This window comes from Prionailurus viverrinus, chromosome E2, assembly GCF_022837055.1.
Source record: "Prionailurus viverrinus isolate Anna chromosome E2, UM_Priviv_1.0, whole genome shotgun sequence".
In the NCBI taxonomy this organism is placed as follows: Eukaryota; Metazoa; Chordata; class Mammalia; order Carnivora; family Felidae; genus Prionailurus; species Prionailurus viverrinus.
Genome location: NC_062575.1, coordinates 3,961,680 through 3,975,966, shown reverse-complemented (window position 1 = coordinate 3,975,966; position 14,287 = coordinate 3,961,680). Strand labels below are relative to the sequence as shown.

Here is a 14,287-nt window from a genome sequence, read left to right as displayed (position 1 = left end):
ATTATGTCTTAAAAAAAAAAAAAAGTACATACCTTAATTTTAAAATGCTGGGGCTCCTGGGTGGCTGAGGTCGATTGAGCATGCCACTCTTTCTGGGTCAGGTCCTGTTCCCAGGATTGAGCCCCGCGTCAGACTCGCGCTGAGCACAGAGTCAGCCTCTGTCTCCTCCCTTGCGCGCGCTCTCTTTCTAAAAATAAAATCTTAACGCAGGTTGCCGAAACCTTCAGTGTGTAAAAACGCGCCATGAAGCGACATGTCCTAAGATGAATCGTGCCTCTCCCAATTCTTTGGGACTCTGGGAATTAACCTAACACCTTAACTTATCCATATTTCTTTATTTTATTTTTAAATTTTATCTAAATCCAAGTTAGTTAACATATAGTGTAATAACAGTTTCAGGAGTAGAATTTAGTGATTCATCACTTACATAGAACACCCAGTGCTCGTCATTTATCTGCATTTCTTACAATCTTAGTAGAGGAACATCACTGTATGATGCATCCAGTAAACATCCCCATGCAGATGGTGGTCATCTGCTTTCGCTGCCTCAGAGTTTGAAATAATGTGCCTGTGGCCAGCGCTCTAAAAGGAGAGGACCCCGCAGTTTGACCCTCTGCCTTTGTACTTGGTGCCCCTAACCTGCTCTCCCCATTCTCTGGGCCCCCAAAGTGGACGTCTGAAATGCAATTGATTTTTATTTTTATTTTTAAAAGGTTATTTATTTAGTGAGAGAGCAAGCATGAGTGGGGGAAAGGGCAGAGAGAGAGAGAGAGAGAATCCCAAGCAGGCCCTGCACTCTGATGTGGAGTTTGAACCCATGAACCGTGAGATCATGACCTGAGCCGAAACTAAAGAGTCGGACGCTTAATCAACTGAGCCCCCCAGGGGCCCCCCAGAAATGCAGTTGATTTTTGGACATTGATGATATGTCCAGACACATTGCATAAATCCTTTTCAAATTAGAATCATGGATCTTTATATGATTTTGAATAGTCCATGCACACAATTTTGGGATCCATTAATAATCAATACAGCATTATTCTACACATTTAGTGCTTATCACTTTTTTTTTTTTTGCTTTATTTAATTGGCTGGTTACTTATTGAATACAAGTGGCAGCACCGAACATGGTTGTCTGAGTCTCCTTCACAGCACAAAGGTTTCAAGCTTTTGCCTGTAAAAATTATCCCTATTATAAATTGGCGATCTGTTTTATCAAAAGCTTTGCGTCTGTTGCTATTGTCTTGCTTTACTATTTCTTATTTTGATGTTTGAAGTGTATTGATTTTGGATATGAAACTCACCAGGCATTCCTGAAAAAAAAAGATACCTGCATTGTCATGACATGTTAACCTATTTTATAGATCGCTGAACCTTGTCTCTGGATATTTTGTTTAGGGACCTATACCTGAGTCCATGCGACGGAGCTCACCGTGATTTTCCCAGTTTGTAGTTTTCTTGCCAGGTTTTCGTGTTAATTTTTGTTTTTCTGGCCTGATAAAATGTGTCAGGGGAGCATTCCTTCTTTCTCTGTTCTCTGGGGAAGCCTGTGTAAGTTTGGTATGTGTATGTGTGCATGTGTGTTCACACGTGTGCTCACGTGTTTGTGGATGTAGGTGTGTCCATATGCCCACGTGTGCATACGTGTGTTCACAGGTTCTTGTGTGTGTATGTGTGTGTTCATGTGTGTAGGTGTTTCTGTGTCTGTGTGTGCTCAAGTGTGTGTTCACATGTTCACATGTATGTAGGTCTGTCCGTGTGTCTGTGTGTGCATTCACATATTTGTGTGTGTTCACGTGTTCACATGTGTGTAAGCCTGTCCATGTGTCTCTGCGTGCGTGTGTTCCTGTGTTTGTGCGTATATGTGTCCATGTGTTTACATGTGCGTTCACATATTTGTGTGTGTTCACGTGTTCACATGTATGTAGGCCTGTCCATGTGTCTGTGTACACATGTGTGTTCACGTGTTTGTGTTTATAGGTGTATGTTTGTGCCTGTGTGTCCACATGTGTGTTTGCATGTTCACATGTATGTAGCCGTGTCCATGCATGTGTGTGTGTATTTTTATGAGTACATCAGTGTTTGGAGGCATTCATCAGTGAAACTTTCCAGACTCAGTTCACTTTGTGGAAAAAACTTTAATTGTGTATTCAACATATTTTATACATACGGCATTTAGAGTTTCTATTTATCCCTATTCCATCATTTTGCATTTTTGAGAATTGTCCATTTCCTCTACATTTTCTAATGTATTAGCACAAAATCGTTAATAATATAATAATAAGTAATAAAAATAAACAATAATTCTGTTATGTATTTAAAGTCTATAGGATGTGATGCTGTGCTCATAATGTCCTCTTTGTCTGTCTGTCTGTCTGTCTCTCTCTCTCTGTCTTTCTTGGCATTGTGGCTAGGATTTATGAATATGTTTCATGTTTTCACGAATAAACGTTTTGGGCTTTATTGATTATGCTCTATTTTTTGTTTGTCTTCATTAGTAGCTACTCTTATCGCTATAATTTCCTTCCTTCTACCTTCATTTGGAATAATTTGCTATTTTTTCTAAATTCTTGGTACAATAGTTGATGCCATTGACTTTTTAGGCTTTTTCTTTTCTAATACGTTCGTTCCTGGTTGCTAATTTTCCTGCGCCATAGGTCTGATGTGTAACATTTACATTATTCAGCGTAAGCATTCTCCCATTTCCATTTTGGTTTTCTTATTTCACTCACGGATTATCGAGAAGTCTGTTGCTTTTTTTCCAAAATGTAGGGGCTCTAGCTATCTTTGATGGCAGAATCCGGTCACTCCCAGAGGGTCCCAGGAGTTCTTACTGGTCTATGTTAGGAGTCCAAGCTGGCTGGGGCCATTAGGCGGCCTCTGTGGGCAGCTCCTGCGCCTCCTGGGGCCCCCGCGGTCCCCTCCCTGGAGTGTGGGCTGTGGGCCCTTCCTGGGCTAGCGGATGGCCAGAGCAGCATACACGCTGGGCTCTGCTGGAGGCTCCCCGGCTTGGGAGGAATGGGGTGCACTCGTCTCCCGTCTGAGCGTCAAGCGGTTCAGCTGGGCGTAGGTCACATCTGGGGGGGCGTCAGATGCGGCAGCCTGCAGTGGGCGGAGGGAGAGGGGAGGTGTGTGGTTGGGGTGGGGCGAGCCTGGGAGCCTGGAGAAGAGAGGACCCACCTGACTGTCCATCTGCCTGTCTTGCTCTGCTTGTTTGTCTTCTGTGTCCGGCAATCCCCCCCACAGGGGGGAAGGAGAAGTGGCCGGTCCCCGACTGAGTCTTGATCTTGAGTGGCTCACCTGGGCATACGTCGTTCCTTGGGGGTCTCCATCCTCCGAGTCCTGCTGGAGACAGACAGTGAGGGGGAGATTCGTCTCCTTGATTCCACTCGACAGCCTCGGTGAGTTTTCCACACTGTTGCCAGAGCGATGCTTTCGAACTTTTAGGCAGCTTAGGTCAATCTCCTGGTGGACTCCTCAGGGACTTCCTGAGCCTTAGGGCATCTGGGTGCTTCCTACGGCTCTGAATCTGTTCCTGACACTGTTTCTTGCTCATTTGGCTCCAACCACATGGCCGTCACCCCCACCTTCCTGAAAACGCATGTTGCTGCCTAAGGACCTTGGCGCCTGCTACCCCCACCTCCTGCCTTATTTTCCCCAGCCACACTTTGCACTCCAGGACACTGCCCACTTCCTCGTATACGGTCTGTCACCCACAAGGTGAGCTCGCCGAGCGTGGGTCAGGTTTGCTCACTGTCGTGCCTGCAGCACTAGGTGGGGCCTGGTAAACGATGGGCTCTCCGTGCACATTTGCCGGGCAAATGAACGAATGGGGCCTAGAGACCTGCGGGTGATTCCTTTCTTCACGCACCCTCTTGAGACCTGGGCGAGCACCCCAACAACCGGAAGTCCGACGGCGGGTGAGGACCAGTCAAGGGGGGCATGTGGGAGGTCCCGCGAGGTCACGGCAAGAGGCCCCGGGGTGCCCAAGGAGGGAGAGGGCACCCGTTGGACACCGCCACGACCGGGTGGTGTGAGGACACAGGAGTGTCCGTTGGTTTACGTTTGGCACCAGGAGGGCCCTCGGGGTCTACATGGGAGCAGGGGTCTCACCCGCTGGTCCAGCTCCACCCCCTCCTCGGGCTGTGCGTCTTGCACGGCGGCATCTGCTGGGGCAGAAAGGGGGGCGTGTCTCTTGGCAAGGTCCCCTGGGCTCACACCCCACCCCGCCGTCCAGGGGCTCCAGTGGCGGGTGAGGGGCCGAGGCCACACGTGCAGGGACGCCGTCCTCAATCCCAGCCACCAGCCCCTCCCAGCCCCCACCCTCCGGGGCGGCCCCACTCCTCTCACAGAGGGTCTCCTCCTGGGTGGCGGCAGCTGGCCCGGAGCTGGGGAGGAGATGGGGTGTTAGGGGGCATAGACGGGCAGGCGGGTGGGGGCCCGGGGGTCTGCGGGCACGAGTTACCTGTCCTGCAGGCCTCTGTCCTGGGGCTCTGGGTCTGCGGCCCCTGCAGGAAGTTGGGAATCAGCCTCCCCCTGGGCTGGGAGGTTACGACCCCCGCCACGTGATCCCAGAGGAAAGGAACCCTTCACACATATTGCCCGTGTTTCAACATCTCCCGAGACGGAAGAGAAGAAAACACCTTCAACTGGCACATGGGTGCCGACCTTCGGTGTTTTCTTTCTAGCCTCTCCGACGTGAGACTCTGCAGAAGTGTCTTTCCACGCTGGCCTTTCCCGCGTCTGGTTTCCCTCTGGCTGGGGCCCTGAGCCACTCTCCATCCACCCGCGGGAGAGGCACCACCCCCTGGGGCTGGTCACCTCCGTCCCTTCTCACCCGGCTTCCTGCCTTTGCCCTGACGCCAGCGACGGACGAGGAGGACGACGAGGAGGCAGAGCAGCAGGACGAAGGCCCCCGCGGCCCCGATGAGGACGTACAGGTACCGGTTGGGACCTTGGGCAGAGCCACACCGTGAAGGAGCCAGTGATGCCATTTAACTGGGCGCCTGCTGTGTGCCAGGCACGTGCTGGGCTCTGGGCATTCACCTCTGACCCTGTCAAGGGTCATGCAGCAGGGGACTGCCGCCCCCCCCCCCCCCCTCCACAGACAGGAAAGTGAGGCACAGGGAGGCTGATCACGTGTCCCAGGTGGCCCAGCGTGGAGGCGGCAGGGCTGGGACTGGAACCCGGGCTGTGGGTTCCCTGCGCTCTCCTCATGCTGACCCCCCAGGCCGACACCAGCTTGGGGCTCTGGGCTCCTCATCTGCAGGCGGGTCTGTCCCAGCGTCTTCGTCTGGGGCCGAGGGTCCTTCCAGATTCCCCTCACTACCTGAAGGCCCCCAGCCATTGTCCTCCCGCCCCTCCCCCTCCAGGGTCATCCTCACCGCTGCAGAGGGCCAGGTCCCCATAGAATCCCGACCCGGAGGGGCTTCCCTGTGAGCCCTCCTCTCCCCCCGGACGGGGCCGGAGCCACGGCCAGAACTGAGGGGAAATCTAATCTGGGCCACGACTCTCCTTTACACCTGGGGAAACTGAGGCCCAGGCAGGGGAGGGGCGTGTCCAAGCCAGTGTCTCCAGAGGTGCCTGAACTGACAGTGTAGCCAACCCCTGCTCCCATGGACCCACCCGCCTCCTCCTGACAGAGACCTTCACTTGCCCGCAGAGGCTCCTGGGGTCGGGGAGGGTGGGGGGTGGGCAGAGGGGGCTGCCTCTTCCCCAGCTGGGCCCCCGCCCTCTCCCTCTGCCATGACCACCCCAGCCCTCCTCCCCCTGGCCTCAGAGCCCCTGGAGCCTGGTGGCCGCCCTGGCATCTCTGAAACACGGGAAGGAAAGCCCTGGGCAGAAGCCACTGTGACTCACCAGCTGTTGAGCTGGGATCTGTGGCTGGGGGGCTGGACTCTCCAGAGGATCCTGGGGGGAAAGACGGTAGTAGAGGAGGGGGCTGGAGTTTCCCTTCAAGACCCTGTCTCTGCTCACAGTCCTCTCCCTCACGTGCCCTGCGGCCCCCAGGGCCCTCCTCCTCCACCTGGAGAATTGTGGTGACGGGGACAAGGAAAAGGGCAGGGAGGGAGGGGCGTGTTTCCCTCCTGTGCTCTGAGGGGCGGACCCCTCGGGTGACACTTCCCCTGAGCCCCTTCCATTCTGTCTCAGCCCAGGGCTCTCTTGGGCGCAGGGCCCTGAAGACAACATTGGGACACAGAGGGGACAGGGCTGGGGCCCCTCACCTGAGACCTGGAGCTCCAGGGGGTCACTGGGGTGTGACAACAGGTAGGGGAAGTTGCTGTATGAGCCGTAGCACCTGTAGGTCCCCCCCTGGGCTGAGGTCACAGGACTCATGGAGAATTTGGCCTGGTAATGCCCAGCTCGGTACTTTGATCTAAGACGCAGGGGAGGGTCGGCTGCCCCCTCCTTGGACAGAAGGAAAGTGTCCACAAAGCTCCAGGACTGACACAGCAGGATCACGTTCTCTCCTGAGGCCACCGTGGGTCCTGGCTGCACTGAGAGGGAGGGTGTGGAGGGGAGCTGTCCTGGAGAGAGGAAGGCAGGTGAGGGGCTGTCCATCCTTGCTCTGAACTGAGTCTGCCTGTCTGTCCTCTGAGTCTCTCCCCTTCCCCGTCCCGTCTGTCTCTCTGTCTCTGTCCCTCCCTGGGGACCCCACACCCCTGATCCCAGCCTCCACCACCTGGGACACCCCCAGCAGGGCCTGTGCAGAGTCGGGGGCCCTGACTGAACCCGTGTCCCCTCACCTGTGACCAGGATGTCCAGGGGGTCACTGGGGGCCGACCACTCGGAGGAGAGGTTGTGTCCACCATAGCATGTGTACCGGCCCCCGTGGGAGCCGCTCACTGGGCCCAGGGGGAAGTCGGCCCCCAAGAGCCCAGCCTGGGGCTGCAGGCTAAGGTGCTGGGGAAGGTCACGTGCCGCCTCCTTGTACAGAGCAAATCTGTCATAGCCGACGTCAGAGCGACACTGGAGGGTCAGCCTCTGTCCAGGGGTCACGACGGGGCTCTGCTGGGTCAGGAGGGAGGGCTTCCTGGACATACCTGGGAGACAACCAGTCGTGGATTGAGGAGCAGATTCTCCCCAAAACTCTCTTCTCCTGTCCTGACCCCCAGGTCTCAGTGTCTCTCACATTCTGTGTCTCTGACCTGTGAGATCCCGTGTCCCCCTCACCCCACCCTCTGATCTGGGGCTCCCCTGGGAGCAGAGCCTCCATAACCTGTCTGGTGGTCAAAACATGGATGCAACAAAAATCAGCTTCCCTCACCTGAGACCAGGAGCTCCAGGGGGTCACTGGAGAGTGACCACATGTGGGGGGTGTTGCTGTAATAGCCATAGCATCTGAAGGTCCACCTGAGCCTGGGGGTCACAGGGCCCACAGGAAACAGGGCCTGGAACTGCCCACTGGTGTGTCGCTGGGAGCCGAGGGTCCAGGCAGGTCTGGGTTCTCCTTCCCTCATCAGGACGAACCTATGGAATCCCGTCCATGAGGTGCACTGGAGGGTCACCTTCCCTCCTGAGGTCATGACGGGTCTGGGCAGGGCTGAGAGAGTGGGTTTGCTATGGAATCCTAGGAGAGGAGGAGGGGACGTGTTAAATGGGGCTCAGATTCCACCCCCCACAACACCCCCAGGGCTGGATTGTGAGGGGAGACACGCTGGGAGGAGACCCCCTCCCTGAGGGCAGAGCCTGGGGCGGGGACCCTGAGGGGGCTCGCACCTGTCACCACCAGCTCCAGGGGGTCACTGCGCTCTGACAAGCCAGTGGGGCTTCGATAGGAACAGTGATACCGTCCTGCATGTCTATCTGTCATGTATGTGATGGAGAACTTGGCCTTGTTCCCAGGCTCTAGTGTGGGCTGTCTGTCCAGGTACACTGAGCCTTCCTCTTTATACACATGGAGCTTCTGGGCCTCCAGGGTCCCCTGACACCAGATGTTCACAGCGCTACCCCAAGGGACCACAGAGCCTGGCTCAGCCCAGATGGAGGGTGTGGGGAGGGTCCCTGGAAGGAAACAGAGGCTGTATCACAAGACCTTCCCCAACCTCAGTTCTTAGCTCAGCCCCAAACCCCCAGACGTCCCCTCTCCATCTGCCCAGAACTGCTGTCCTCCATTCCCAGCTGCCTGGTGGGTGACCCCCGTCCCCAGTGAGGAGGTGGGATGGGACACCTGGGGACACACTCACCTGCCTGCACTTGGGTCCTGGGTTCCACACTCAGACCTGGAAGAGAGAGTCCCTGTGAGAGGATGGCCCCGAGTCCTGAGCAATACCCCTCCTCCCGATGACCCTCCTGTGCCTGAGGTCTTTGACTGCCCAGGGCCTGGTTGTGGGGTGGGTCCCTCCCAGACTAGGGCGTCCTCTCCCCTCCTGAGATCTCACCAAGGAGGAGCAGGGCCGTGAGGATGGGGGTCATGGCGTCTCTGCCTCTGGCCCCGGCTGTGCAGAGGGAGGGACCTTGGTGCTTGGAGGACAGACAGAAGCACAGGGTGTGGCCACTTGGGGGCTGGCCTGCCTGGTCATGGGGTTGTCACGTCAGCAGCCCCACAGGAAGGGGAACAGCCTGTTTCCAGGGGCCCAACTCTGGTGTCCATGATGGTGCAGCAAGTGGACCCAAGGCTTCCTGAGATGTCCCATCCGGGTGAGGAGATCAGGGCACATCCTTCCCTCCCAGAGCCTCCCTTACGGGTTCTCCTTCATTCTCAGCACATCCCCGGGGGTCCTCACCTCCCACGGGGTCCCCAGGCCCCAGAGATGCTGCAGGGGGTGTGGGTTCTGGCTCCTCTGCGGCCTCATGTCAGTGCAGACACAGCTGTGACATTTCTGCATGGCTCAGGTCAAGGTCACCAGGGTCATGCACACAGAGGAGAAATACAGGGAAACAGGGAAGGAAACAAAAACCCTCTCTTCACCTGGGGCCGGGGGCTTTCTTTCTGTCCCAGCCTTCAGGGTCTTCTCTATCTTCCTGTGTCATCGTCCACCCCCCATCCTGGGAACACAGCTGTGAGTCCCTCCCGCCTCCCCAGTGCCCCTCATTCCTGGGGCAAAGCTGTCTTAGCCATTCTGGGGTCCTGCCTGTAAACTTTAGGAGACATTTATTTGGGGTAGAGGTTACATTTTGAAGGAAAACATCTTCAGCAAAATATTCCCGGAGCATCCACTGTCAACATGGCCTTGGGTGGTAATGTTCTGTCTCTGAGCCTCAGTTTCCTCATCTGATGCATTTTGTCTTGAACTGCAAACCCCGGGGTGGTTGTGGGGATTTGGTGCCAGGTGCACAGGAGTGAAGAGTCACTGTGAGTTTCCAGACCAGGCAAGATGAGCCTGGGCTGGGTCCTGATGACGTGATGGGATCTGGGGGTCCGATGCTGCAGTCAGCTGTTTGGTTGATGCACCCACTGGAGACCTGGTCTGTTCTGAAACCCAATATTGCCACTCACAGTAATTCTGAAATACGCAGCCACGGACAAATGCAGAGAAACGGGAAATGAAATTTCCAAAAATGGAGTTGGAACCGCAGCAGGGAAGAGAGAACAAAGTTGAGTTCCCACTGGTGCCTGGGACCATGGAGGGATCATAGAGAGGGATTTTCCATCCTTGTGGACCCTAGAGGGACCCCAGTGTCTTTTCACAGGGGAAATATCTGGGCTCCAGGCAAAGGTTGGAAGCTGAGGCTCCCCTTCCCCATGTTTTTGGATGGAAGTCTGTAATACGTGCCCCTGGTCCAGATTGAGTAACCCCGCCCTGTGTGGGCTCAAACAGACGAAATCTCGTGCTGTTAGCTATGGGCATCTCTCCCATGTGCGTATGCATGTGTCTGAAACTGACTCTCATGTTTGGATCAAACAGTCTCAAGGTACTCTCAAGTTGGGAGAAGTGTGAAGGTTAATACAGAGAAACCCCACAAAAAAAGGATCTTGAAGCCAGAAGGGGGAGCTTGCTCGCTACACCTCTTGGTCAAGAATCACCAATCGCTGACCCCACAGAGGAATCATCAACAGTACAGGATCCTCAAATACAGGCCCCAACAGAGAATGCTGGGAGGAGGCAAGAGCAGGTGGAAGAAGCCTTCGCTCACACTGGAGAATTCCTTTCAACATTCCTGTCCTGAAATGAGTCTGCTTTTTGGAGTCCTGTGTAAACAGTGGTGGCATCATCCTACTTCCCTCATTCACAATGAGGTAAATACAAATGTTGATTTGTGTTTATTTTTTATCTGTATGGAATCATACTTTTACATTGTAGAAGTTGTCCTTTATCAAAACATATTTCAGGAAAGGAGTGTGGGATGGAAGTTGTGCAGACTGTGTCTCAGCTGGCTCCCCCACCAGCAGGAAATCCCAAGGACGCATGTGCAGCCTGTGACTTCGCTTGTTCCCCCCACCAGCAGGAAATCACAAAGAGGCATGTGCAGTGTGTTGCATCGCGGCCAGCCAGCTTTGCAGGCCTCACGGCAGTGCATGCATTAAACAGCTAACTGTGCCGGCCGAGTTCAGCTTCACTGTGACGATGAGCTCAAGGAGGAAAACGGGGGAATATGGTGAGAAAACATGACTCTTCTCCTGGTCCCTGATTGTGGGTTTTCTCCCTGCCAAGAGCCCTCATCATGGATTTCCCTTTTCTTGCAACAGCGCCCACACATCTTGCTAGAAACGTAGCCCCTTGGTGCCCCTTGTTTCTGTTCGCAGGTATCCCCGCATTGCTCTGGTCCTGCCTTCAGCTTCGGGCTCAGTCGGTTGGGTTTGTGCTCTGAATATGAAGGGAAAACTGACCTTTGTGTAAAGATTCAACTATCAAAAAAAAAAAAAAAAAGATTCAACTATCATCATCTAGTGACTGTGTGACTTTGAGAAATATCATCCAGTCTCTGAACCTGAGTTTCCTCCTTGGGAGAGGTTTGTCATGAACCCTAGTGCTCAGAGCAGGTGTGGGGCCCGTGCTGTCATGTTCATGGGGTGGCTCAGTCATCACTAATTTCAGGCCAGATGAAGAGTCTTGGAAGAGGTGCATGAGAGGATGCGTTGTCTGACTCCACTGTCTAGGTAGACAATGGATGGGCTCACTCAAGAGCCCTGGTTCGTTCCTAACACCGAGAGATGCTATTTATCATATTTCTGAAAAATGTAGCCACAGCCAAGTGCAGAAGAGGAGAAAAGAAAGTTCCCAAATTGAGGAACCTCAACAGATAACAAGAGGTCAAAGCTGATTGGCCACTGGTGTCTGGGACCAACAAGGGGTCATCAGTGTGGATGTTTCCCCTCTGTGTGGACATGAGAGGAACCCCAGGTCTTCACAGGCAAGGATGGGATCAGATCTCTGGTGAGTTTGGAGGCTGTGTTGCTCCCTTCTCCATTTTTGTGGTTGGGCACTGGGATATTTTTGCCAACAGAACCAGCCGTGGTCAGCACTGAGCCATGGCCCCATGTATGCAGAAGAGAATTCACTGTAGTGCAGGAAGACGTGGACCTCTGTGAGTGTGAGCCCGACATTGGACCCAACTATATGTGCAAGACACAACTATGCGTGGACACTAAGTTTGTGGGAGTGGATGTCACAGGGCAAAACAACTGCAGGCATGCCTGCCTAATCGTGAATGACTCCCAGTGCAGCTGTAGGAGGAAACCTTTGTGGAAAATAAGGTGTGTGGAAATTCAGCCCTCCCAACAGGAGTATACTGCAAAGAGGAGTCCTGATAAGAAGAAACAGTGCTACAAAGTCAATCTTAATGCTCATTGAGAATTCTGTTAATATATCCACGGACGTACAGTGCCAGGAATATGTAGACTTATCTTAAATTAGGTATGTGTTTCATATCATAAAGATGATGGAGGAACTTGAATTTTAAAGAAAAATCTTTATTTTTGAGAGAGAGAGAACAGGAAAGAGTGGGGGATGGGCAGAGAGAGGGGGACAGAGAATCGGAAGTGGGCTGTGGGCTGACAGCAGTGAACCAAGTGCGGGGCTCAGATTCACAAACCACGAGCTCATGACCAGAGCCGAAGTGGAACGCTCAACCTATTGTGCCACCCAGGTGCCCCCGGAACTTGCATTTTTGAGAAAAGAATATGATTGATACTTGAAGAGGCAATGATAGAAATGAGTTAGAAATTTTAATGGTGAAGAATCCAGTTGAATGAATACGTTCTAAGCTTTCGTTCTGTCAAGGGGAAGACCTGCCTGAAGAGTTTGTCAGGAAGCTGGAAGACAATATTGAGGAAACTTTCCAGACTGCGGAATAGGCCAGAAATGGAGATTTCAGGTACTTGGGAGTAGAATGAGGAGGGTCAAGGTCACATCTACTGTGTCAGGAAGAAAGGACGGAGAATGCTGTCTCCCAACTGCCCAAGAGGCAAGTAATTTGAGTATTTTCCAAAGATGAGGAAAGACCATTTAAATGGTAGTGGATGCACATTTAAAAATAAAACCCGTATGTTGACACTTCATAGTAAAATGAAGAAATCCAGGGCAAATTAGATTTTAAAAATCGTACATTGAATTGTACCTGTAAAAATGGTTAATGTTATTCTTTGTGAATTTCACGTCAGTTGAAAAATATGCAACAGAGGCTTGTTGCGTCTGCAGAAACGTCCTAAAATTACTTCCTGGGGAAAGTGCAAAGGCCACCTCCAGGCCACATTTCCCAAAGGTAAAAATGGGTGCCAGAAGCTACTGACAAATATCCCCAAGGAATGAAGTGTTGGTAGGGAATTGTATACTGAGCCAAATTACTACTGAGGCCAATAGTGAAAGCATCTGCAGAGACAAATTCGTAAATTCTGTGGAATCATGTCACCCCATCTGCCCTGTTAGGACTCGTGTCCCACATGTTAAAGTCACCAGGTCAGGGTGTGCCTTCAAGAGAGATGAGGAGGGGTTGTGGGTTCTTCCCTCAACCACCAGATTGATTTCCCCTCCAAGCATGTGCATTTTGTCCTCTCCTTGAAAAGAAAAAAAATTATGAAGTATCTGGATAAAGAGAGAGAACACTATCTGCCAAAGGAAATCTTTGTGGTGGCTTCCAAAGTCTCCCATACTATCCAATCTTTCCCCAACCTCATATAATTAAAAAGTTTATAAGTGTAATACCTATTTTGAAAGCTTGTTTGTACTAATAGAAAGTCATTGCTTTAAAATCTTGTTGGCCATTTTGTTCTGGTATTTAGATAGAATTTAAGGTACTACTGAAATATGGTTATAAAAAATAAAATAAGGCATTTCAGAGCTGCAAAGTCTCATCTGTTTTACTGATTTCACACTCAGTGAAAGCAACACTACATGGTGTAATTCAGTTAGAAGAACAAAAAATCTGAAATGAAGGAAATAATATGAGATAGTGAGGGAAAATGGCAAAGATATAAACATTGGAAAATTACATGTATATATCCTTACACATATACATTTGTACTTAAGGAAGCTGAATCAAAATATTAGCTGAATCCAAATACCGAAATGTGTAGGTGAGAGAGAGACAGACAGAATGACACAGCTTTTGAGAAATGTAAGTACTAAGAGTTGAGCCAAAGTTTGGGTCCTTTTACTAAAAGAGAGGAGGAATTAAAAAATTGTTCAAAATTATAAATGAGAATTCCTGTAATAACATATAACTACCTAAAATTAGAAGTACAATGTATATGGTACAAAAACAGACACATAGACCAATGGAATAGAATAGAAACCCCAGAACTAGACCCACAAACGTACGGCCAACTCATCTTTGACAAAGCAGGAAAGAACATCCAATGGAAAAAAGACAGTCTCTGTAACAAATGGTGCTGGGAGAACTGGACAGCAACATGCAGAAGGTTGAAACTAGACCACTTTCTCACACCATTCACAAAAATAAACTCAAAATGGATAAAGGACCTGAATGTGAGACAGGAAACCATCAAAACTCTAGAGGAGAAAGCAGGAAAAGACTTCTCTGACCTCAGCCGTAGCAATCTCTTACTCGACACATCCCCAAAGGCAAGAGAATTAAAAGCAAAAATGAATTACTGGGACCTCATGAAGATAAAAAGCTTCTGCACAGCAAAGGAAACAACCAACAAAACTAAAAGGCAACCAACGGAATGGGAAAAGATATTTGCAAATGACATATCGGACAAAGGGCTAGTATCCAAAATCTATAAAGAGCTCACCAAACTCCACACCCGAAAAACAAATAACCCAGTGAAGAAATGGGCAGAAAACATGAATAGACACTTCTCTAAAGAAGACATCCGGATGGCCAACAGGCACATGGAAAGATGCTCAACGTCGCTCCTTATCAGGGAAATACAAATCAAAAC

At 51.5% G+C, this 14,287-nt stretch overlaps 1 protein-coding gene across 10 annotated transcripts; it reads right to left on the bottom strand.

The window, feature by feature from the left end:
- Positions 1-2,118: 2,118 nt before the first annotated feature.
- Positions 2,119-8,450, bottom strand: LOC125153378 (leukocyte immunoglobulin-like receptor subfamily B member 3). Of its 10 annotated transcripts, none has more exons than XM_047836476.1 (13): positions 8,382-8,450; positions 8,187-8,222; positions 7,720-8,004; positions 7,268-7,570; positions 6,747-7,043; positions 6,225-6,527; positions 5,860-5,910; positions 4,838-4,954; positions 4,466-4,508; positions 4,351-4,388; positions 4,114-4,169; positions 3,181-3,345; positions 2,119-3,102 (listed from the first exon to the last, which is right to left on the bottom strand). In XM_047836476.1, exons 1-13 carry the CDS (start codon positions 8,413-8,415, stop codon positions 2,956-2,958), a joined length of 1,875 nt encoding a protein of 624 aa, XP_047692432.1. In that variant the 5' UTR covers positions 8,416-8,450; the 3' UTR covers positions 2,119-2,955. The 10 variants fall into 10 exon arrangements, with proteins under 10 accessions (XP_047692432.1, XP_047692433.1, XP_047692430.1 ...); XM_047836477.1 differs by having other exon boundaries at positions 3,301-3,345; positions 8,382-8,430; XM_047836474.1 differs by having other exon boundaries at positions 3,181-3,342; positions 8,382-8,430.
- Between the last annotated feature and the right edge of the window lie 5,837 nt (positions 8,451-14,287).

Bases quoted from the DNA above. Each gene is read 5' to 3' on its own strand.
- LOC125153378 (XM_047836476.1), bottom strand. From the start codon at position 8,415: ATGACCCCCATCCTCACGGCCCTGCTCCTCCTTG. The intron at 8,005-8,186 runs GTGAGTGTGTCC...GTTTCCTTCCAG, and splicing joins CAGGACCCAAGTGCAGGCAG to GGACCCTCCCCACACCCTCC. The intron at 7,571-7,719 runs GTGCGAGCCCCC...CTCCTCTCCTAG, and splicing joins CCTGGAGCTGGTGGTGACAG to GATTCCATAGCAAACCCACT.